General features: G+C 28.8%; 1 protein-coding gene across 1 annotated transcript in view; it reads left to right on the top strand.

Moving 5' to 3' along the window:
- LOC135958327 (putative uncharacterized protein DDB_G0282133) overlaps nucleotides 1-25,403 on the top strand; it is a 118,531-nt gene extending 93,128 nt beyond the window's left edge. The window contains exons 2-4 of the mRNA XM_065509231.1: nucleotides 8,415-8,665; nucleotides 12,788-14,012; nucleotides 22,945-25,403. Coding sequence (XP_065365303.1) covers nucleotides 8,415-8,665; nucleotides 12,788-14,012; nucleotides 22,945-25,256 — 3,788 coding nt within the window. The 3' untranslated portion in view covers nucleotides 25,257-25,403. The remainder of the gene's footprint in view (nucleotides 1-8,414; nucleotides 8,666-12,787; nucleotides 14,013-22,944) is intronic.
- The last annotated feature ends 982 nt before the right edge of the window (nucleotides 25,404-26,385 follow it).

Genomic DNA, 26,385 nt, shown 5'->3' on the forward strand with positions numbered 1-26,385 from the left:
ACGTACACATATACATATTTAAGCAAACTCACATACATACATACTTATTTACTTAGATATGTATTAGGATGGCCCCTAAAGTTCATGATTTATCATTTCCATTTTGGTTCATTCTAGTAGATGATTTGGCCGTAAAAAACAAGCACAAAAACAAGAAATGTCCTTTAAAAAGTAAAAAAGGTTAACAAAGTAATTCGATATAGCTCTTTCTTAACAGTTTAGGAATCCTTTATGAAACTGTTTTGTAAATCAATTTAAACTTTATATCGACTACTTTTGTTTGGGACCATCCTAATAAACATCAGTTGAGTCCAGTAGGTTGTGTTTTCTTCTCTTGGAATATACAAACCTTTCTACATAGATATAAAGCACTCACACAAACACTTATGTTAAGGTCTTTATATTTAACCTGTTGTATCATTTTGTTTATTTTGTGTGTTTTTGTTTTGCAACAATGTTTTCTCTCCTTTTATTATTATAATAATACAGTTTTTTTTATTTAAAAATTTACTTTTTATCTTTTTTATATTGTTGCTGGAAAATGTATGTCTTTATTATTGTATGCATGCTATTTTATATCTCTTTACATTTACATTTTTTTTATTTATTTTTTTGAAAATTCTTAAAAAAGGGTCATAATTCTTGCTTTTGTATATAAGTATTTTTTCCGACAGCGCATAAAAGGTTTTTTCTGGGTGAAATATGAAATGTTTTAATTAGTATGTTGTTAAGAAAAATGAATTTTTAATGAGGTTCTTTTACCCCAAAAAAATTATATAAGAACCGGAATTATGGTTTAATTTCTGAGTATGTTAATTTAAATTTAGTGAGAATATTTACACCGCAGCGTATGAGTGATATTTATGGGAACATTCAGTAGTCATACGCTTAGTGAAACATTTAGTTTTTATGTTGTTATTATTAATTAAGGTTGGCAAAAGGGTAAAATTATGAAGGCAACTAAAGATTTATGCCTTAAATATAGAGCTTTTAAGCATTATGTTTGTAGGAATGTACTAATTTAGGTTGCCCATAAAATGTTTTATTTAGTTGTAAAGAAATTTATGAGTATAAAATAAGGAAAACAAAATATTTTTGTTTACAAAACATTTATTAAATAACCTTATATGAAAATATCTATTTGATCAGTAGGATTTAGATCTAGGGTTAAGCAAAAATATTTTATAAATTTATTTATGGTCACTGCAATTATTAATATGATTGCGGTAACTATAATATGTTTAAGTTACCATTCACATCATTGTAGCAATCATATATCATATATGCGATCGCTATTAAATAAATATATGTTTATGGAACATGTTCGTGATTAATCATTATATCATAATATGTTGTTGTCAGAGTATGATAACCATAATCCGAGAATAACACAATATGGTGAAGTATTTCATGATAAAAATGGTTGCCACAACTATATACTTAATTACTACAATCATATATATGATTGTCAACATCAATGTAATGATAACTTAAACATATTATGGTTACCGCAATCATGTAAATAATTACAGTGACCATAATATAGTTAAAAAACCTTTAAAAATGTTGAAATTGTTATTTTAAACATGTACAACTACATTTTTCTCTGCGAGATGTATGTATATAAAAATTCCAATATAAATCGTCTAAGTACTAAGTGGGAAATGTTTATATTTAAATAGGAATATGTCACTAAAGCACCATAATGAGTTTAATGCTAAAATACTAAGCTCATCAAACTATCTAAAAGGCTGAACCGCTATAAACCACATGCCCTCATCTATTTGACCCAGATAATTTTTTTTCCTCTGTAATAATAAGAAATAGTTGTAAATTAACTGCTATACTATATAAATACACTCTCATTATTGTTTAAATAAAGAGCAAACAAATTTGAATAAAATTGCATTTCTAAAATACAATTTTCTTAAATTTGATTTTAATTTTTTGTCTTTCCCACACAAAACAAACTCTTAACAAACATCTTCGTTACTATGTAATTTGGTAATAACATTTAAGGAATATTAAAAACTTTAAAAACACAAGAGGAAAACCCAAAAATATTTTCATTTAACACACATTACTTAATATGTCTCTCTAACTTAAAACATCCCAGCAGTTCAAGTAGTCAATGTTTGCTTTATAGACAGTAATTTTCAGTAATATATATTTTGATCATTTGACACGTACATATATGCTATTTGTAGTGCTAATTCAATTGGTTACTACACAGAAAAAACTATTTCTTAAACCATTTCAATTCAAATATTTGTCACATATTGAACTGGTTTCAATTATCTCATAATTAAATCAAGTATTCATTTGCTTAAAAACAAAATTTCTTGATATTTTCTATTGACTTTTGAGTTTTGCATTTGATTATTTTGACAATTGAATATACAATTTTAGTTATTGGTTGAATTTCAAATACAAAAATTATTGAATAGATAATTTTCGTAATTGAAAGCACATTTTTGTTATTTTTTGTGTTTCAATTACGAAAATTATCTATTCAATAATTTTTGTATTTGAAATTCAACCAATAACGAAAATTGTACTTTCAATTGTCAAAATAATCAAATGAAACCAGTTCAATATGGGATAAATGTTTGAATTGAAATATAATTTTTTCTGTGTAAGCTTGGAAATTTTTAAAAATTTAAATAATTTTTGGTAAAATACAATAAAAAACATTTTTTTTTTTGAACATTTTAATTTTTAAAAAGTAGAAAATTTTTTCTGAATCTTTTTTGATGGAAAATGCAAAATATAAATTTATAACTTAAAAATGCTGATTTTTTAAAATTCTTAGCTTTTTTTGAAACATTTTCACTATTTTTTTTTGCATCATGTGGAATCCGAGCCAAAATAAATGCTCATCTTTTGAGGCCAAAAATGAATCAAACGGATACTCTGTTACAAATTTAAGCGTATCAATTGAGTCTCTATCTAGGACATGCACGAGTTAAAATGTAACCAGTTGTGACCACAAATAAAAGTTAAAATCACTAGTTCGTGACAGTCGCCCAGAACTGCTGGGACATACAAAATACAATAATACACTCAAACACACATAAATACTCAAAAATACTTGCACTCTTCCATTTAGTTGCTAAAATTTATAATGCATGTTATGTGTGTGTATTTACATACAAGAGAACAAATACAAAATAGAGCTTGTTTCTATAAGGATGGCCCCATAAAAAGCTAATAATTAAAATGAAAATTGAATATGTTTTAAGATAATTTAAAAAAAATATTGATGCTTCGATCCAAACCACAAACATTTTATAAATATTGTCTTAAAATAAAACAAATCTTTCATTTTTTTAAAAACTTAAATTTTGGCTTACCCTAATATTTACACAAATTTGTGTGTGTTGCACATTTGTTGGGATTATGTAAATTTTCTCTGTCATTTGCAGAATTCAAAATCAAAGTTCCTAAAATTGTTAAGGCAACCAACGATTAAATACACAAAATACTCTTATTATTCTTTCATGAGTTCAGAATTGAAAAGTTCCTTTCAGAGACTCTTAAAAGATAAAACTAAAAGAGAATTTAAAATTAGAAAATATTCAAATATGTGAGTTTTATAAAATTGGATGTAATAATGTTACAAGGTGTTTGCTTTAGCTTTGAAATGTTTGAAAAATACATACAAAGACATATTGGCAAAAGTTAAAATACTTATAATGAAAAGCTGATCAAAGTACTTAGCATTCAGGTGGATTATAAGTAGTAGTAACATAAACATTTAATGAAAGGAAAACCAGTTTGTTTATACTATTCGGAGAACTGAAAGTTTAGGTAATTTTATGCTAACACATTAATAAATTCGTATTTAGATATAACAAGGTTGTCTACAGTTGGTAAATGATTAGGTAATCTAGAGAAAAGGTCATAGCTAACAACGGCCAATACTTTGAATAATTTATATTGTATAAATGTCTCAAATCTAAAAAAAATTAAAAAAATCCCGCATTTTTAAGTCTTAAACCCAATATTAGACTAAAATAAAAATTTTGATAACAATTGGAGCCCTCAAAAAATTGTGGTCTGTTTGGTATATATTTGTTTGAATAAACATTTAAAGGTAATTTAATCTTCTATAGCCATTCTCTACAAACACATTGAAATATGATTGGCTTTGTCATAACACATTGCAACAAGATGAAAAATCTTCATCTTCAAGATCAAAATTGCAAAAATCTTTAAAAAAAATTGATTTTTTTTACTTTTTCTCCCCTGTTCAGGTCCATAGATAGCAAACCGTTAAAAATTCAAGGAAATAATCGACTACCTAAATGTACCTAAGATCTCAATAAACAACTTTCTAGAATATATGATATTCCTAGGAATGATTCTTAACGCCGTTTAGGTAGGTCAAAAAACTTAAAGAATTAAGTGTTTTGGGCCATAAAGGTAGCTTTAAAAAAAAATTATTTCGAATATTTTAAAGTATTTTGCGATTTTGATCTTGAAGATGAAGTTTTTTTAATTTTACATGTTTACAATTTTTGTTCTTTATGATAAGGGCTACAGCTTTGCCTCAGGGAATAAATCAAAATTCCGATCTGTTTGCAAGATATGAGCCTGAGAAAATTATCACTTATTTTCAAAAATGACACCGAGGCCCAAATCTTTGGGGGCCCATAAAAAAAGTGCATGACTTTGGGCAAAACTGGAAGACGCGGATCTTTAATCGCGTAATGGTGTCCGTATATGGATATATTTCCATGACTCAAAAAATTACACACAGTGTAATCAAACTAAAAAGTTTATAAAACCAAATGTATTCTAAAAATAATTGATTAGATTTTAGGATAATAAAGACATATTTACTTATAACTTAACTAATTTAAAAACCCTTATCATCGTTAACTACAAAGCTTACTACATATATATTTATACATAATTTCAATTTCATAAACCCTCTTATTATTCTAACACTTTTACGCATAATTTAGATAGTCTGGCATAAAGAAACCCCCAAATTGCTAGTATAAAATTAAGAGTATTACTTCCCTACTTAAGTTTATACCCACAAGCACTACCAATTACCAAAAGAAAACAGAAAAAAGGGGTTATAAGGAGATTAAAACATTATAATGTCATCAAAATATATCTCAAACAGATAATAAGTGTTAAAATAATGTTGGTTATTATAGGGGTGATGAGGGGAGATAAGTACCAATAATACTGGAAATAAAAATTTTATATACATTGACTTTTCATAGAACTGTTTTTGTATGCTTTTAACCCAATAACGTAGCCACCAATAGCTAAGCACCAAGAGACTCACTCACACTTGAATTTGTGTTTAGACAGTCATAAGTGAACGGATGTAATAATCAGATTTACACATTTTCCTTTCCTTTTGTTTTTTGCTTTTAGGGGATCTTAACGCAAACACGCTTATATTCTTTAAACACAATGTAGATACAAAAAAAAGAAGAAAACATTTTAAATATATTTTTTTTTATAAAACACTAGAGACTCAACAATGCTCTCATACAAGTGTAATTTTAAATGGTTGAATATACTCTATACAAAACAATCAAGGCTAAAATAATAGTAGAGGTTTATTAAAAACACTAATAATATCAACAACATAATATTAAAATTTTGGAAATAATAGCTTTATAAATTATCATGATTGAGCAGTTTTATTTAATATCTAACAGCTTTGCTATATTATTTTCCTCATATCTGTACCCAATAGGAATTTTTATATAAAAATGTGTACACAATGTCTATGAGTTCTAATGGGAATTTTATTATAATATGTTTCCTTTACATCCATATGAGAATTTTTATTTGCATCCATACATATTTTTTTAATATTTATTTTTTTTTTTTGTTCATAAAATACCCTTAAGGATAATTACTGAAATGATTTTCATTTAAAAATATATAAAAATGTGTATGGATAAATTATTATTACTGTTGTGTACTTTTCTTTGTATGTTTTTTTTATAAATTTCGTTTTAAATGTATGTGTAAAATGAAGGAATTATATACATATAATATTAAAAATGGTTTTCCTTTTTTTTTCTTGTTTTTTCTTTAATCTCAAGACAATTATTTAAAATGAATTGGAATTATAATGAGAGTATAATTTAAATATTTTGTAGAATGAATTTTTTTTAATAAAAAACAATATAAACCAATTTTTATGGGAATAAATTACTTTTGTGTAAAATATATTAGGTGGATCTCAAAAAAAAGTGGAAAATTTGAAGTTTATTTCTTTAATGTAGATTTTCAGAATTTTAAATTTGTTTCGTTTTTATGCCAAAGAAAATAATGCAATTTTGATATCATTCACATTGATAATATACACAATATAGATCATAGAATCAAAATAATTTGGAAATAAATCTAACATTTCTAACTGGCTACTGGACTTGAAATTTCACACAGATATAGCAGAGAAGTCTATGAGTTTAAGTTTTGCAAACGGACTCAATAGACCCCTTTCGAGGTATCAAAGTAGGGCACCTCAGAAATGCAACACTTTGAAATGATTGCGAATTTTTAGGCATTTAAAAATTGAAATTTTAAAATTTTGCCATAACTAGGTCCGGTTTTTTAAAAATATAGGTCGCACTTTTGGACCGTATAGGCTCATATTTCCTTTGTTAGTTAGACAACTAAATTGCCAATTATATGCAAAAGATTTCAAATCAATATCTATTATGGATCAATTTAAAAGTCAAAAAAATAGTAGATTTTTACTGTTTTTTAGGAACAAATAACAATTTTACGTTTATAAAAAACATGTCCTATTTTTCGAATATGTCGTCCCTACGCCCTTCGGAGTTTGACCTATTTGGGCCACATGTTCTAAAATCCCAAAGCTGGGATCATAAAACGGAAAGAAGTTTTAGAAACATTGATATGTTCCCTATTTACCCCCAAAGTATTTTCCCAGCCCCGATATGGGCAAACTGTAAAAATCACCATTTTTGGGCTTTTCTCTCCAAGTTTTAGGAATTTCGGGATTCCCTTTGACAAGTTTTTTTACACTTTTGTTATTAAGAATGACAAATTTAAAAAACGTAGAAAATTTCATTGAGTTTTAAAAACTAAAATTTTAATAGGATTGAAAATATTAGGAACAAATTTATTTTAAACTAATTTTTTTTGTTTAGATAAGTTAATTTTTGGTTTACAAAAAAGACAATATCTCAATTAGATTCAAAAATATGTCACTTTAAATCTCAGTACTTCAAAAAGATTGCACTGAATTTGCTGCCAATCGAATGATTCTACTTTAGTGACCGGGGTAACAAATGTTTGGCAGCTTTAACTGAAATTCTTCATTGTCAACTGACTTTCTGTTGATAGAACCGAAAAATTCTATATGTGCAACCAAATCATTCAATTGGCAACAAATTCGTTTTCTCCGTGTAGTGTCCCAATTAGCTTCTTGATAATTTAATGTTTTTCAATTAATAATTCTCACTTACCTAAAATATTACAAATATTTATATAATTGTTTATTATAATTTACTCGTGTGTTTGGCAGTTTTATAATATGATCTCAATGAACTGGATATAATATCTTTAACCCATATTTAATAATTTTGGTTATTTCTTTTATTAAAAACAACAATGTTGTTCGATTTGGGATTAAAAATATTAGTTTATTTTCCAAAACTCATTATATTTAGATTTGTTGTAATCAAATGTTGTAAAACCTTTTTAATTTGAACTTCAAATAATTAGAAATACAAGTAGAGTATGTCCTCAAAAAGTTCATGTTAGAAATTATTATTATTGGGCTGCACTTATGTACAGAAATAACATAAATAATAAAATAAAAAAACTTAATAAAAATAAATTTTAAATATATATATGTATATACAATACTTAATTAATAACCATGTAAATTGTCGGATGACTATTGCTCCTTTTTTGTTCAACTTTTTATAATCTATGGATTGCTTCAAGCTTTAGCAATAGATTATCAAACAAAAACCAATTTATTTTATACACAAAAAAAATACCAATTTAAATTTGCTCAATATTGTTAAATTTCTTTATAGATATATTTTTTGATTTTTTTTTTCCAACAACTAACCCTATAAACATAAAACAATTGAAGCATTTACACTTCAGTAGATACAAAATTTTAAATGCTGGCACATAAAATCACTCACATACAAAAAAGTTTAGAATTTCCAGGCCACAACCCATAAACATAGTATTGTTGTTATTGAATTGAACATTTTTTAAATTCAAAACAAAATGAAATGTTTGTTAAATTTTACAATGTTCAATACAATATAATTTTATGCAAGACACATAGATGCAAACAAATAAACAAACCCCTACAAACATGCTAGTTATTCTTTTGCTTAAATATTTACTATTTATCTGTTCTTTTGTTGTTCTTGTCATTGCAGATTTCAATATGCAAGATGAGACCTCAATACCTGAGGACATTATTGACCAACAACATCTACAAGAAATAATAGATAAACAGCAACAAGGTATACAACTACAGCAACAACAACAACTACTACTGCAACAAAAGTATGTTGGTGACAGTGCAGCATTGGCAGCAGGCGCAAATGTTCTGAATGGTGATGGTGATATTATTGATGTTAACTTGCCTTATGATGATTCTACAGATACTGATTCAGATGCTGATATTGTAAGTAGTCTAAGGTCATTTCTTTAATTTATACTCACATGCATAAATGGACAGGGGCAAACAGAATATACACAAGAAATGTAAGGTGGTAAACTTAAAAGTTTTCTCAAAAGAGAACACTTATTTCAGTAACTAACTAAAACTAAAAAAAACTTTCTTTAAGAACATATCACAACTTTATGCTTTTCTGTAAGGTATATTTACGGAGAACATTTTGGTATAAAAAACATGTCCTATTATTGCACTTTTTCATACTAAAAAATTTTTATAAATTTTCTTAATATTTTATTCAACACAAGTCACTGGTCACACATTTTTTAGTATGAAAAAGTGCAATTTTTTTGAAGGACGGAGTTTTAAAGTGGCATATTTTTGAATCTAATTAAGATATTGACTTGAAATTTTTTTTTGTAACACCAAAAATTATCGTATCTAAACCAAAAAGTATAGCTCGGAATGAATGTGGATCAAATTGTTCCTAATATTGGCAATCCTATTAAAATTTTGATATAAATTTTAGTTTTAGAAACTGAATAAGTATACAATATATGTATGATAAAATCTTTATTTATTAACGAAACTCAATGAAATTTTCAGCGTTTTTTAAGTTTGCCATTCTAAATAACAAGGTGTATAAAAACTTGTCAATTCCTAAAAATTGGAGCAAAAATCCCAAAAATGGTATTTTTTACAATTTTGCCTATAGGGTCCACATTTTCTTCGGGGCTCGGAAAATACTTTAAGAATAAATAGGGAACACATCAGGCTTTCCAAAGCTGCTTTCCGTTTTCTAATCCCAGCTTTGGGCTTTTAGAACATGTGGCCCAAAGTTGAAATTTTTATAAAAAATAGGTCAATTGCTAAAGGGCGTAGGGCCGAGATGTTCCAAAAATAGGATATTTTTTTTATACCAAAATGTTCTCCGTAAAGAAACTTTATAGAAAAACATAAATTGTTAAGTCACCTTTTTGTCCAAAAAACAGCAAAAATATACTATTTTTTGAATTTTTAAATTGAAAATCGGTTATTTTTAGATTCGTAATTGATATTGCTCTGAAATCTTTCGTATGTTAATGGTAATTTAGTTGTCTAACTAACAAAAAAAATTCGAGTCCATTCGGTCCAAAAGTGCGCCCTATATTTTTAAAAAAGCGGACCAAGGTATGGCACAGCCGATATAAAAAAATATAAAATTCTTTGAAATCGGATGGGAAACAAAAAAATGGCACGTGTTTAAAAATTGTACATGTCGAAGGTACCCTACTTTGAGTCCCTATAGCGCCTCCCCTGGAGGTTTTGTAGGGCCCATTTTAATAACTTAAACTCGAATACTCCAGCCGTTTAGAAATGCCAGATTTATTTTCGATTCTGCTCCACTGTGCATTTTTATATGTTCTTAAAAAAGAAGGGTTAAGTCACTTTCTCACTAAAAAAAAAACAGTAAAAATCTACTATTTTTTGAATTTTTAAATTGAAAGTCGTTTATTTTTGGATCGGAAATTGATATTGCTCTGAAATCTTTTGTATATTATTGGTAATTTAGTTGTCTATCTAACAAAAAGATTCGAGTCCATTTGGTCTAAATTACGCCCTATATTTTTAAAAACGCGGACCAAGGTATGGCAAAATTTTAAAATTTTGAAATGTCTATAGCATGATTTTTCAAGACCTAGCCGAGTGTTTTCCAAAAATATAAAAATGAAACGTGCTTAAATATTTTAAATGCCGAAGGCACCCTACTTTGAGCCCCCATAGCGCTGGCCCTGGAGCATTTGGAGGCCCCATTTTATACTTCGTTACCCGGTAGCAAAGTATTAGTAGATTGGATCTTCGATTCTTGCTTACCGTGTTTATGTTTTCCTTAGATGTCTTATATTAAAATTCACTTAAACTGCAAGTAGTCTAGGATACAATTAATTTCCTGATATTATGTAAACTATTTAATGACTTTTCATTCTATCCTCATACTAAACATACAGTCTTTAAATCCAACATATGTTTTCTCCTTATAACTAAGTCACTCTGTCACTAGTGTATGTACATTTGTATGTCTTTATTATAGTTTCAATTTATGTTGCTGTTGCTATATTTTTCAATTGACAAAACCGGGTTAACAATTCTATTGAAATTATTTGTATTGTGGCATAAAAGACACTTGCTGGTAGCTTTCGATTATCTTTTACTTTCTTTCTCTAACTAATGCGACCATTCTTTATCCTTACATCTGTGTGCTGCTCTCTATTATATAACATACATACAATATTTCTTTATTACATTTTAATAAAAATATTGAACAAAAAAAAAAATGAATATGTGTCATATGAACGTTTTTCATTTTGTGTCCTTTCGAAAAAAAAATATGAACAAATATGAAAACAATTTTTAAAAGTCATAAATATTTATGTACCAGGAAAAATCCTCGAGGGAACAAAGTAAGTCTGGTCAGTTTGTTTTTATGGGATTTCATTGAATAAGAAAATATTTTGAGAAAAAACAAAACTAAATGTACTTTCAGAGGAATTTTTTGTATAAAATTTTAAGAATTTGTAGAAATTTAATTTGAATTTTCATTGATTTATTTCAATATGAATTAGATTATTACCAAAAACAATAACAATTATTCTTACCAATTGAAATTTAAATGGATCAATTAATCAGTTTTTTTATAAATATTGAATTTAAACTACTTTTTTAACCCATCATTAGAGATATAACAAAAAATAATCTTTAAGTATCCTTACGATCTCCATAAAAACTGATTAAACCAAGTCATTTTCAACATGCTACATTCAGCACACACTAAAATCAGTTTATTATTAGCTTTAATATTAAAAGTATTAATAATATAAATTTTATACTGAGAAAAACTAAAGGAGGGGGTTTTACTTGTAATCAAATTCATAGCTTTGCTCCTTGGGTTTAAACAAACTTAAATCCTTTTTTGTTTGTTAGTTAAATATCTTTAACTTTCTTTAGTTTTTTTTACAGTTTAAAGATGCCAAAAAAAGAAAGAAAAGATATTTGTATGTATATAATCAATGATTTTTATGACTTCCTTTAAGTTGAGAAGACAAACTTTAGTTGCTATGAACAATCTAATAAACTTGAAATCTATGTGTATTATGTTAAGCTCACACTAGGCAAATATTTGACATACATCTTACTTGAAAAAAATCACAACAGATATTTAGAGACTCATTTTATAAAACAATACCAGTGGTTTTCATAAGTTTATTTAAAAAAATGTTATCCTTATTTTTATTAGGCGTGCATTTTATATTGAAATAGGACCGAGTAGGTGGAATTCGAAAAGTTCAGAGCAAAAAATATAAAAGTGAAATTTCTGAGCCTTGCGCTCCAGGTTCAAGTGAAAATAATTTCAAACATGGATTGATGAATGTTTCGCTATCTCCTCTAGAGACAATCAAAACTCTTGGACCAGTTTACATGTGAAATACACACTAACTGGAGATCTAACATCCGCTTTTCAATCAGTAAATAATAGGATATTCCTACAATATCCATTGATACTGATGTTGATCCGTGGCTACATTTATAGCCGTTTGAAATGTGGTACCGTAATCTGGAATCCTAATATTAAACCGTGAAGGTGGAGGCCATTGTCGTAGTCAGATTTATCGATATGTAAAAACTGGATCGAAAATTTATTCAGGTATATAGTCAACAGGAAGATCTATATTGACTACTCTAAGTGGCGATCCCTCATTTTGTTTCGAAGTTAAGTTGGACAAATAATAGCTAATTATATCTCGTTAGTCAAATATTTGCCTAATATGTCCTAAGTTTTAGGATATGGTATTGAAAAAGGTCTTAAAATACGTTTGATTAATATTATGTTTTAAAAAATTACAAATTACGTTCTTACAACTTGCAGCAACAAACAGATGAATAATGTGGGACCAGTTTTTGAATCTCAAACATTTTGAGTCAAGAGTTCTTTAAATATCAGAGAGAATTCAAAAGAAACCACTTCAAATATCGGGGAAAACAATATTTAAAATAATTTAATTTAAGCCCTTTTTCACTTTAACTATAAGAAAAACAACGAGAAAACTTTATTCTTCACTTAAATCGCTCTTTATTTTTTATGTTCACTTTCAGATACTTGAGTCACAAAGGTCCAGTGAACGAAGTGATGACAACAAAACTAGCAACAAAAACAATAACAGCAAAAACACCAAAACCAACAACAACAACAGCAGCAGCAATGATGACAGTGAAGAAGTTGAGATGGTGGCTGAAGAAAAAAATAGGAAAAACTTAAAGAAAACTAATAATAAAAAGGAAATGTTTAGAGAAAGGAAAACATTCAAGAACAACAATGACAATAAAAACAAGGAAACAAAGAAGCAGCAGCAAATTAAATATGAAAACAATATTGACTATTCAAATCAATACAACATATATGGAGATGTAGAGGAAAAGAGCTTCAGAGACAGCATTGATGAAGATGATGACAATGAAGACGATGAGGACAAGTTTGAACTGGATGAAGGCGATGATGATGATGGCAGTGCTGAATATGAAAAATTTAAAAGTATGCATGAACAAAAACAAAGAGAGCAACAGCAGCAAAAACAAAAACAAAAAGACCAAATGTCCACACTAAAGACAATAATAAATGAAGAGACATTTACTAGACCAGAATCGTATGGAAAGATGGTCAATAGTCGTGATAATGACAAAATTAAGCACATGGACGATTATACTGATGACAATAATAAAAATATAAATATTAACGATTATGAAATATTCCATAAACATTTACTAGAGCAAAAGCAGCAACTATTACAACAGCAGAAACAGAAGCAGCAGCAACAACAACTAAACCAACAAGCACCATCCCAACAAGATGCCATTGGTGATATTGAAGAAAATGAAAATCCAAATATTTTCAAAACAACAGGCATCACTAACAGCAACAGCAACAACGGCAATAATAAGAATAACGACAATGATGAAAATAAAAATAATTTTGCAAATATTTTCATACCACGTAAAATGAAAAGACACAATGGTGCTGCACGTTTAGACGATGCCACCAATAGATACACCAAACTTAAGCAAGAACAGCTACTACAGCAGCAACAGCAACAACTAAAATCCCAAATTAACACTGAAGGAAATCATCCGGATGCCGTGGCAAAAGTATCATCGCAAGAAGAAAATTTCAAGAAAAAATATTATGACATTTTAAAAGAAAATTCAACATCAACCTCAGCTTCAGAAAATCATCTCCAGCAGCAACAGCAGCAGCATCATCATCGCCCATCTGGAGAATCGAACCCCAAGGATTTTAGTTTTTACGATGAGAATAATGAAAGAGGTTAGTAAAAGTTTTCAACTTATTTTTTTCTCTTTCTTTTTTTTTTTTTGGTTTGTTGTTTTCACGTAGCAAACATTTATTATTATTTAAACTTGATTTCATACTTAAATAAATGTATTTTATTTATTTATTTATGCGACAGTGTTTATGTTTTGTTAGTGTATCACCTTAGTTGGTGTTTTTGTTTTATTTTTTATTAAGACTAAATATGTATAAATCTTTTATTTTTTGTTTAAAACATATTTCGTTCAATCATTATTAGTAAATCCCAGAGATAAATCCAACAATTCATTCTAAGAATATTTGTCAATTATTTATATACTGTAGAGTTTTTTGGTATTTGGTGTTATAAGCAGGAGTATTGCACAGTGGTTTATTTTATAATAAGCTATCAATCATCACTTACAAACTTAATTTATTCATGTAAAAGAACTTATAGGTTAGAGAATATATAAAACCAAACAAATAGTTTTTTATTTAAACTTCTTGCACCGACATCATCAAATAATTTTTAATTAAGTTTTTCAAATTTAACTGCCAATTTGAAATCATTTGATTACACCGTACGACACTCAATATTAGACACGAACAGGATGATATACGCCTGAAACAATAAATTAAATGGAGAAAAACTGCGTTTTCAGTTTTTCATTTCGTTTCCTTTTAAAAGGACTTCAAATCTTCAGAGGAGTACATTTTTAAAATAATGTTTTAAAATACTTTTGATCATCCTACTATGTCAAATTTCGTGTCAAATGATCAAAAAGATAAAAATATTTCGTATTATTTTTATTTTATCGTGTAAGGATCAATATATATAAAAAATTTACTTTCAAGTTTTTATCCTTGAATATCCTTTTAGATTTCCAATAATTTGTTTTCAAAAAAATAGTGAGTTAAAGATGAGCCACATATTGTATACCACATGCCAAAATTTCGTCCTTCTATCTTCACTGCTTAAGGGCCATTTTTTGACTTCGTATTTAAATATGAATTATTTTTAAGTTCTATTTAAATACGAAAATGAGTTTCAAGGTGCTTTTTTAATAGATACTTAAATGGCCAACGTTGGCCATTTAAATTCTATTTAAGTTTCATAAACTACCATATGTTTTTAACAGCTGACCTTTGTTGTTTGATTTTTTTTCACTCTATTGTAGCGTTGAATTTTTTTTACAGCATCTTGAAAAAACTACAATTCCAATGCGGGACAATTTGAGTTTCTTTTGTGCATTTTCCTAGCAATAATTTTATTGTTTAATAAACTTTTTTTTCATATTGGGCAAAATGTATCAATTTTTGTTTTGGTTGAACAGCTGTTTTATGCAAAACTATCGATAAATTTTTGATATTTAGTAGTGCTACCATACTTTTATCTTATTTAAATAAGAACAATTATATAGCACTGAAAAACTCAAACTGTATTTAAATACCACTTAAATTTAAGTAAAAAAAATTAACTAAATACATATTTAAATAACAAGTCAAAAACTGGGCATAAGTCTTAAATAATATTTTAAATTTGCATTATTTTATTTTTTATATTTAATTTTAATATTTAATTCGAAAAAATATAACAAAATCCGTTGTGAAAAGCAACGAAGAAGACTTTTTAATAAACAAGTAAAATGTTATATAACGAGTATATGATTATAAAGAGTTTTCTTTTGATATGAAACTTATTTGTGTTGAATCTTCTTTGAATACCAACATTTTCGGTAGTGGGCCTTATATGGGAGCTATGGCTAATTATGGACCAATCGTCACAAAATTTGGTGGGAAGCTTAACGAATATATGAAACATATTTGTGTTGAATTTTGTTTGGATGCTGGCATATTTAAGAGATTTATGTATATTAACGACATTTTCGATAATGTTGCTTATATGGGAGCTATGGAAAATTTTTGACCGATCGTCACAAAATTTGGTCGTGAGAGTTCGGCTTATATAAAACTTAATTGTGCTGAATTTGGTTTAAATATGTTTATAATTAAGATATTTATAAGAGCTTAATTATTTTCAAATAGGCCAATCGTATGGGGGCTAGGAGAAATAATAGACCGATTCTAACCAAATGCAATAGGCTTTGTCCTTGGGGCAATATAAAGGTTTGTGCCTAATTTTGTCGAATTATCTTTAAACTTGCGACCTGTAGTCTGATTACAAGGTTTACATGAACGGACGGACATCGCTTATGCTTTAAGGTGGGTGGGTGTTTGGACAATATTTTTGTATGTTGCAAGCATCAGCCCTAACCCATTATATCTCCCCCACTATGGTGGTGTAGGTTATAAACAAGCACTTTTCTTAATAAAACTTTTTTATATACTTATAATTTTTTCTTTATATCTTACTTTGAACTTTAGTTTTACATTTAGTATAGAATATATGGGTCTTTAACGCACTATTTTTTCAAAAGGAATTTGTTGGCAATCTTAAACATTTTTTACATCTTTTGATCCTTACAGGATAAAATAAAGATAATATAAAATATTTTACAACTCTTCTCGTTCTTTTTACATAAACTTTGTTAATGTTGGATCAGCAGAAGTATTTTTAAATATTTGTTGAAAAATGTACTTTTTGAAACTTTAAAAGGGACAGAGGTTCACGAAATGAAAAACTGAAAACGCAGTTTTTCTCCATTTAATTTATAGTTTCATACGTATATTATCCTGTTCATGTCTAACGATTTTTTTCTCTTTTTGAAGTACGGTGTTATATTTTTACTAAAACTTGTGTTTTCCATACATATTTTTTCAATTCAGTTTACTTTAAATATCGAAGAACAGCACTGTGGTTCCAAATCAAAATCTAGGTGGACAAAATTATGAAAATCGGTATCTTCAGAATTTGGAAAAACTAAGTTTTTTCGGAAGCTGACAATCTCCTCCAATGCAAATGGGTTTTTCAATTGGACATTTCGTTTTCTCGACAGAAGCGCCAGAAGTTCAACAAATTTTGAATCATATTTTCGTTAATTTTTTTAATTTACTAAATTAGATATATCTCAATGGTTTTACTATATAGAAATTCATACTTCAAAACATAGATAAACATTAATATAGGCTTTTATTAAATGCATATCTTATATTTATGGACCTCTCCATTTTCATGTTATAGTCATTTAAACTTGGTTCTCAAATATACTGATATTTTTTTTCTATGAATGTTATATAGCTTGGCAAAAAAAAAAGACCGTCGAAGCCCGTCCAATGACTATATACATCATTTAAAGAAACTTCTGGGGAATGTCTTTGTAAAAAAATTGTAGCCGCCAGCACCCGCCGAAATACTTTTTTTTAATTTTTACGGAATGGAATTTTTAGAAATATTGCTTTATTTATTATTGATTTTTATATATCTAGACCCTACTGTAACTTGAAATATAGTAAAAACAGATCTTTTTAAAAATTTAGTTTCAGAAAGACGTTAAAAAAGTTTTTTTTTAATTTTTTATTAATGTTTTTTATATGTATATATATATATATATATGTTGAAAAAAGTTTATATTGAACTTTTAAAGATTTTTTTGGAATCGGAGATACCAATTCTATATAAAAAGATCGCCAAATAATTTTGTCCACCTAGATAAATAGTTAGTATAAATTAAAAGAGGCAAATTTAAATATGGTTCTACCAAATATATTTATATTGTAATACATTGCAAACATTTGCAATGCTAACCAAATCTTATAAATTTAATCATTTTAAAATTCATACCCAAGTTATCAGCATAATTTAGAGATGCACCATTATAAGTACTTACCTGAAAAAGATAAAAAATTTTGAAATGTTAAAAACATAAATGGTTTAATTGACTGTATAATAATTATTATTGAATTGTATTAGATCATAAGTTTTTTTCGAATAAAAATTATTCGGATAAACGAGAAAAAATATATATTTTTTATTCTAATGAATAATATTTTTTCAATTCAAAATAAAGAAATATTCGAACAATAATTGTCGATTAATCGAATACTCGAATAAATTGGGTTACACCAGTTTGCACTGATGGCCTCTTTTATTAAAATTTATTTTGTGATAAGCCCCACTGTGCACTCTTAATCTTAAACATAAAATATATTCCAAATACAAAACAAAAACCTGTAGTAAAGTAAACTAATATGGATTTTTCACTTAAATGCATTAAATCTTAAAGATAACAAAAATATGTACATGGTGCAAATGTATGTACGTGTAAACAATGTTAAGTAAACCAATCACGTCTTCTATTTGTCTTCATCTTCGTTATAAAAACAACTTCAAGTTAAAATAACACACTTTTCTAGACAGAGATGTGTTTCATGTTAAAGATATTTTCCTTTATTTTCATCGTCAGTCTTAGTTGCAACAAAATCAAGGTGAGATTGGAGGATGTTATTTTTCAATGCGTTTGAGAGTGAATACAGTTTAAAAGTCATAAAGAAATAATTAGTTTGTGAGTTTAAATAAAAGTCAACGGAAGTCCTTAAATTAATAAGAAATAAACTCTATAGAAGCAACTATAGCCCAGCTCTCTTAAAATTTCTTACGTTTCAACTGTTTGAAATACTGAAATTCACAATTTCTGCCATGCTATTTTTGAATTTTAGAGTATGAGGAGGGTGTCTGTCAATTTGTGTTTTCCTCATTCCAGTTAAACTCTAAATTTCAAATCTATTAAAATCGCTTGACGTTTTTCTAACTCAGCCTTTAAATCATTCTATTTATAATCCTCTTCCTGTGAATAAAATGACAACGACAACAGAAACAACACCCCAACAAAAACATAACACAAGCATGATAAACAATAATTGCTGCAACTACATTGCTACAAGCAATATACGACACGACAACAACAGCAGCAACAAAATCAACAACAATACAATACAACATAATATACAAACAGTACAATGAAATTACAAATGACATATAAACCTTTATTGTCAACGACAATAAAATGTCAACTGCTGCCATAAAATACTCGTATAGTTCGTGGTGGTACAGCGAAGAACAACAGAACCTCAAAACATAGAACAGAACAGGGAAAACATAGATATATGAGGACCCCTTCATTTAAATGGTTGGTTGTGCATGTTAAATAGAATCTGCTGTAATCAGCATTAAATGACAACAAAACCCAAATACAAATACATTTGAAATACAGACATATACATACATGGGGAAAATGGAAAGATATATCCACAAATACATTGTAATAGGGGTGAAAAATCTGTAAAAGAAAAACACAAAAACTGACACGATATAAACAACATTTGTGACTTTATAAAGAGAGGGTATAATGACAAATAGACAGACAGACAAATGGATTTTTAGACAGTTTAAAGGAACAAGTGTATGATTATACGACTACAATGAGAAAAGTCATTTAATTTGTGACATTTTAGACAAAAATTAACACAGAATAAGGCTTAATTGAATTTTTCTTTTTGCAAAATTGAGCAAATTCAAACAAGTTAAATGTAATGGACTAAAAATATCATGCGTTTAGAGTTAGCATGAGTAAAGATTCCATGGAAGGGAAATGAGTTGTAGTCGTGTTATTACCGGTTTAAAAACTACTACGTGAGACAAGTAACCTGAAAACATGAATAAATATTAATTTCGAATGAGTGACTTCTAATTTAGCTTCAATATAAATGGATGTTTAGAGAAAAAGTACTAAAAATATAAAATTTTACTTGTTTGCAGGTTCTAGTTTAAAGACTTAAATCAAGAAAATTCTTAATAAATATTGAAAATTCAATACTGGCAAAAAATAAAAAAATAATTCCTTGAAATTCGATTAAAGTTTACTCCTACCTAAATTAGTATAACACAAAAATCGGTTGTAATTAAAAAAAAAATTGTTTTGTATGGTAAAGACAAGCAGGGTACGTTGAATATTCTTTTTCAATTGCTTCGCGATCGAGCTTTATTTGAGCGAATAAAATTTCAAACACGAACAATTGTTCTTTGCTGTTTGCGAATTCAAATCTTCATAGTTGATGACAATTAAAAATTAATAAAGAAAATAAAATTTTTGTCGAATTAATTTAAATGAAAAACTCGAGAGCAAGAACATACACACTAAGAAAGCCTTAATTTTCGACTTTTTCGATATTTCGAAGGTCTAAAATGTTCTCAAAAACCAAATACTTAAAAATTAGAACTCTGTAAATAAATCTGTAAATTCTAAACCCTTAGATCGATTTGAATGAAATTTTACATGCGTAAAGAAGAAGTGTTTTCGACACTTTGGGTAAGTTAAATTTTTAAAACGATTCTATTTCCTGGTTTGGGTTCGGATTTCAAAACGATTATATATATAGAATCTTTTCGTCGAATATTACAAAAAACATCTATCAATTATCTCTTATAACTTAGGAATTATTTGCATTTGAAAATTAAATTTTACCCTAACCTATTGAAAGTATGATACCCGAGGTGTCATACTTTGGGGACCTCTGCCCGCACTCCTAGTCGGCCCATGTGGTCCAAATTAAAAACTCGAATTCGAAAATACTTCTTCTTTCCGCATGTCAAATTTCATTCAAATCGGACCAAGGATTTAGAAGTTAAAGATTTATGTCCCCTTTTTATACCCTTCACCTTCGTGAGAAGGGTATATATAAGTTTGTCATTCTGTTTGTAATTTCCACAATATAATTTTCCGACCCTATAAAGTATATATATATTAAGCCATGTCCGTCTGTCTGTCTGTTGAAATAAATTTTCTGAAGACCCCAGATATCTTCGGGATCCCAATCTTCAATAATTCTGTCAGACATGCTTTCGAGAAGTTTCCTATTTAAAATCAGCTAAATCGGTCAACAAATGACTGAGATATGAGGAAAAAACCATGACAACTTCGATTTTTGACCTGTATCTGGATTACTAAGTCATTAATATAGACAATATGAATATCTAAGGACAGATATTTCAGAGACCTTTGCAACGACGTATATAAGACCATAGTTGGACCTACAATGGGTCCAAATCGGAAAAAATATTTTTTAATGCGAATATTTTCATTTTTTCACCAAAAAAAAATTAATAAAAAAAAAAATTAAATTTAAAAATTATAAAATTTAAAAAAATTTATAAATTTTCAAATTCTAATTTAAAAGTGCCATTTGACATGTATCGTCACTCGTAGTTTTCATCGGTATAAAATCAATAAATTTTATTTTTTTATTAAACAACTTAAAAGTTCCGACTATGTAAAATCAGCAAAACATTCGTAGTTCATTTCGAAAACAAAATTTTTCAAATAAGATTGTAAATTTATAAACAAATTTAAACCAGTGTTATTGTTATCATTTTCTCTAAATATGAATATGCTTAGAAGTTGTAATGTAGAATACCTTAATAATTTAAGAACATCAAATTTCAATGTGATTCATTCTTAATGACCGACTTTTTCTGCTGTGGCTAACAAATTGTATTTGAATGAAAAAATCGGTTTATTCAATGGTATTACTGTTTTGACAACTAACTATCTGCTGGTAGATCCAAAAAGCTATGAACATAATGGAATCATTCAGTTAGCAACAAATTTCGTCATATCGACTAATCTTAGTATTGAAACTTTAAATAGAAAATTTATAAAGAAATTCCCCAAAAAGATTTTCCGCGTATGAACCCTAACTGCAAGTCATTAAAAGAAAACCTTATACTTGTATTAAGTTAAATAAAGCTTAAACTGTTCAATATAAAACCTCTTAAAAATACATGAACTTATTCAAATATGTACAAATTCATTAAACATTAAAATGTTGGAAAATCTTTTAAGACGAGGTTGTCCACTTACGTTTAAAACAGGACATGGCCTGGTATCAGGGACCGTTAATAACGGTTATCCAGAAAATTTTAAATAAAAAACTCTCTATGTTAGAGCAAACAGAGAACTGTTATATACCAATAGATTCATATTGACGTGCTCTTTCAGAATCGAAAAAAAGAGTTTTATTTTCTGACGGGAAAAATAAAACTCCTCAAATGAGTTATTTTTATAACGACTATTTAAAACTCTTTTATTAAGTGTTTCATGAAAACTTGCCTCCCGTGGTACAAAACTGACATTATTGTTTGAAGACAACTCAAGGGTTTTTTTCCATAGTGTCATGATGCCAAATCGGGCCAGAAATATGAAGGTACTCTGTGTGGTTTTAAGAAAGGTAAAAGCCGTTTTTGTAGACACTCCGTAGTATACATATATTTCAGTGTTTGTAGTGCCTGATGTCACAAATGATTGGCTTCTTTTCACTAAGACATCAAAAAACTAATTTTCGAAAATTTCAGAAAAAGTCAAACAATTTGTTTTATTTTCTAAAAAAAAACCTTAAAAACAAAGGTTGGGAAAAACTGAATTTTTTGACTTTTTCTGAAATTAGGGCGCCTCGAAAATGATTTTTTGGATATGTTGTAGTGGACATTTTTTTCATCATACCAAAAGCTATCAAAAAATCCATGGCACAATATCGATTGCTAAATCGACCCACCCTAGAGTACATATTTTCTGTTCTAACATTTTAAATTCAGCTTAGTTTTACAATTAACCATTTGTTTAAACATCTATCTTTATTCAAGGTAATAACTTTATTAACTTAAACTGTTTGCAACAGAAATAAAATTAAATTTCTCGTTAAACTCATATAATAGAATTTCTTTTAATTTCTTTTATATCACTTTTTTATAGTATTTGAAATTTATTTTATTAAAGACTTTAATCAAAATGTAATCTACAAAAAAGTTAAGAAATAAAACTTTAACTAACTAAACCTCATATTTCATTTCTCCTTTGGTTTCTTCTTTTTCTTTGCAACTTTACAACCAAACCCTACATGTTCAACTTTAATTGCAACACGACAACAACAACAATAAAAATTCAACACCAATTGACTACAAACAACAAAAACAACTTGCATTGAATACGAAATCCAGAATCAACACATGAGGTTAAAAAGCAAACAGCATTTGAAAAGGAAAAATCTCTGAGACGCAACAATAAACGTTACGGTCATAAAACCCATAAAAAGAAATACAAAGATTATCTACGCTATTCACAGATAATGATGATGACAACCACTAGTACTCCCCCACCCATGACCATCCCACAGCAAACTCCTACAAAGAATGCTATAATTCTGGCTAAAGACAATCAGGAGCGCATTGGCATAAGTGAAGATGATGAGGTGGCCGATTTAAATTTTTTGAAGGATAAACATTTGAAGAAATTTAAGTTGGAAAAAATGAAAACATTAATACCACAAGCACCCATATTCGTTTTGAAACCCAAAGAGGAAAAGGAAAATAAGGAAATCATAAAGGAGCTGGAGAAAGTCGAGGAGCCTACCGCCAAACCATTTTATGAGGGTCAAATTAACTATTTTCTTGAAACCCCCGACGATGATAGTGAAAGAGCCAATGAAGTTAGATTTATAACCAAAGGTGAGAGAGTGGATACAAATGATTGGTATAGAAAACTGAGTCCGGTGATGAGAACTGTGAATAGGAAGTTTGGTTCCTCACCAGACGATCGTATTGGCATAGGAGTGGGACGCTCTAGGGGAGGCTACACACCATATCATCATATGAGGCCGCAACATCACGGCCAAACACATCATGGTCAAACACGTAATCATCATTATCATCAGCAACATCATCATCAAGACCAGAAGCAACATGGTTTACATCCTCATAATCACCAATCAACCAAACACTCGCGTCATCATGCCTACCAACGTAAAATGATACCCAAACGTCTAACCACCACCACTACACCCCTGCCACCACCTTCCAGGAAGCAAATGGTGAGTGGCAATGGTATAGGAGAAATGGGCCACCAGATCACCGACATCAAGGACCTTGAGCGCTATTATGCCAAGTGGCCACATTTAGCCAAGGTCCAATCCCAGTTGCATGAAGAACAAATGCGTGAACAACAATCGGAAAATTACCCAGACTATGAATACGATAATGAGGATTATTTCGAAGAGAATGACAATAAGGATGATAATCTACCACCCTATATAAGAAAATTCAATAGACGCAACAAGCAATTGCTAGACTTGTTAGAGGGTACCATAGCACCGCCCACCAAATCACCTCAGCAATTAAGGTGGTCTGGTTCCAAGCTACAGCCGGGACCCAGAGACTCTAGTGTAGGCAGCATGTCGGTGCGCATAGACGATGATTATCTAAAGGAAAAACGCAAACGCTATCATCAGCGTCAACGTCAAATACACGATTTATTTGCCCAACAAAGAACTTCCACAACTACAACACCAGCACCACCCTATCCATATGTCAATGCCAATGGCGATGGAGATGAAATGACGGCTAGACAGTACACACACACTGAGAATCATTTACCCGATGAAGATGTTAGTATTTCATTGGAATCCAATGAACAAGAGAATGAATTTAACGGCAATGGCGCAAAACAAGAGGGAGGCGTTGGCGGTGGCATTGACGCTGGTGTTGATGATGTTGCTAATGATGATTCCAAGTCAGAACAAGAAATTTGGCAAAAGGAAATTGAAACTAAATCAGCAAATATGGCAGCAGGAAATTTATGGCAAATGGAAAAATTAATAACATCAACACCATCAGCCACTGGAGTTGGAGCAGCAACAACAAAAAAATCAGCAATACATAAATTACCCTCATATCCATCTATAGTAGGTGGCTATATGAACCGGCCCAGATCACGCAGTGCACAATTTGCACCCAGTTCTGGCTCCGAATACCGAAGGGTACCCTTGCCATATCTAAATAATTTAAACAACCATGACAATATCAACAATAACAATAATAACTTTATTAATGCTGGCGGCTTTGTGGCCTATAATAAAGCTCCAGTTGTAAGTAAAACAATAAACGGCCGATTTTCAGCCAATACACCAATTGATTACAATAAACAACTACTACAACAGCAATCAGTATCAAATACAACCACAACCTCACCGGATGCAGCTAAAACTCAAAGCAGCAGCAGCAGCATTAGCAGCAACAATCATTTAACTCCTCCCTCCCCCTCCTCATCCGCTGCGTCTTCATCTTCGGTTACAAACTCTTTCATTTATCATCGTGTAGTCGACGCCTCGCCCCGTTTAGTGGGTGCTGGCTTTATAGCCGGCCGCAAACAGCGTTTACCATTTGTAGCCATCACCGACAGACGTTTGGAAACTTCAAAGAAATCCTTAACGGATCATCAAAAAGACTTTGAACAAAATCACTATCCGTTGCCTTAAACTTGACAAAACAAAAACCAACTTATTTAAAAGTAAACAAAGCCCCTCCCCCTAAAACAATAAAAATCAATTAAATGAAAACCAAATACAATAATTTTATTTTTTGCCGCTTAATTTTTCTATTTGTAAAATTTAACAAAACCAAAAACTAATGTGAAAAAAATTTATAAAATAAAAAAATTAGTTTTTAAAGTCGTTTGGTGGTATGCTGTGGTATGGTGTATTACGTAAATTTTTGTTTAGTAGAACAACAAAATACTGTAAAATAAATCAATAAATAAATTAATAATAATAAATAAATAAATTAATAAATGAATATTTGTTTGTAAGTATACAATTATAACAATAATAATCACTTTATAATGTACACAAAAAATAAACTTAAAAAAAATGTAATGAAATGATTAAATGAAATCTAAATTAGGCTTTAATTAAATATCGATCTCTGTCTGCTTAGATGTTAATTGAATTTATGCATAAGTTTGTATGATATATATTTACTATATATTTAAAAAAAAAATAATAATAATAATAATAAAAACATACACCAACACTCACCACAACACCACACACTAAAGATAATATGAAGTATTTAAATAAAACAATAATTTAATTTTAAATCGAGATATAAATGAAGGTATCAAAGTAATTAAAGTAGGACTATTTTAGACACTCATTATCAGCATCACAAAACAAGTCCACTTAGCTTTTTCTATACACTCCACCACTTTATCATTTCAAATTACTGAAAATCTAGCTTTACTTTAGTTGAATTTCCATCAAAAGTTTCTCAATTGTAAATTCATAGTGAATCTTTTAAACACTTAAAGTAGATGACCTGTAAACTTATCTTTATTTTTCAATTTAGATGACTCGTGATTATTAAAAACAGCTTAGAACTTTTATATTTCTGCTATAAATAGTAGAAACATCCTACATGCTGAATTATAACACAGATATACTTGTTAAGTGCTCTATCATAGTTTAAATTTAGGTCTAATATTACTTGTTTCTTACTTGATGATAAATTTATGACTATTTCCTAACTGATAAATAGGTTGCTCTTAGCCTATGATATTAAACTTAGGCGGTGAATTTAATAAAAAACTTTTTATTTTGCTATTCCCGA

This window comes from Calliphora vicina, chromosome 4 (assembly GCF_958450345.1).
Source record: "Calliphora vicina chromosome 4, idCalVici1.1, whole genome shotgun sequence".
Classification (NCBI taxonomy): Eukaryota; Metazoa; Arthropoda; class Insecta; order Diptera; family Calliphoridae; genus Calliphora; species Calliphora vicina.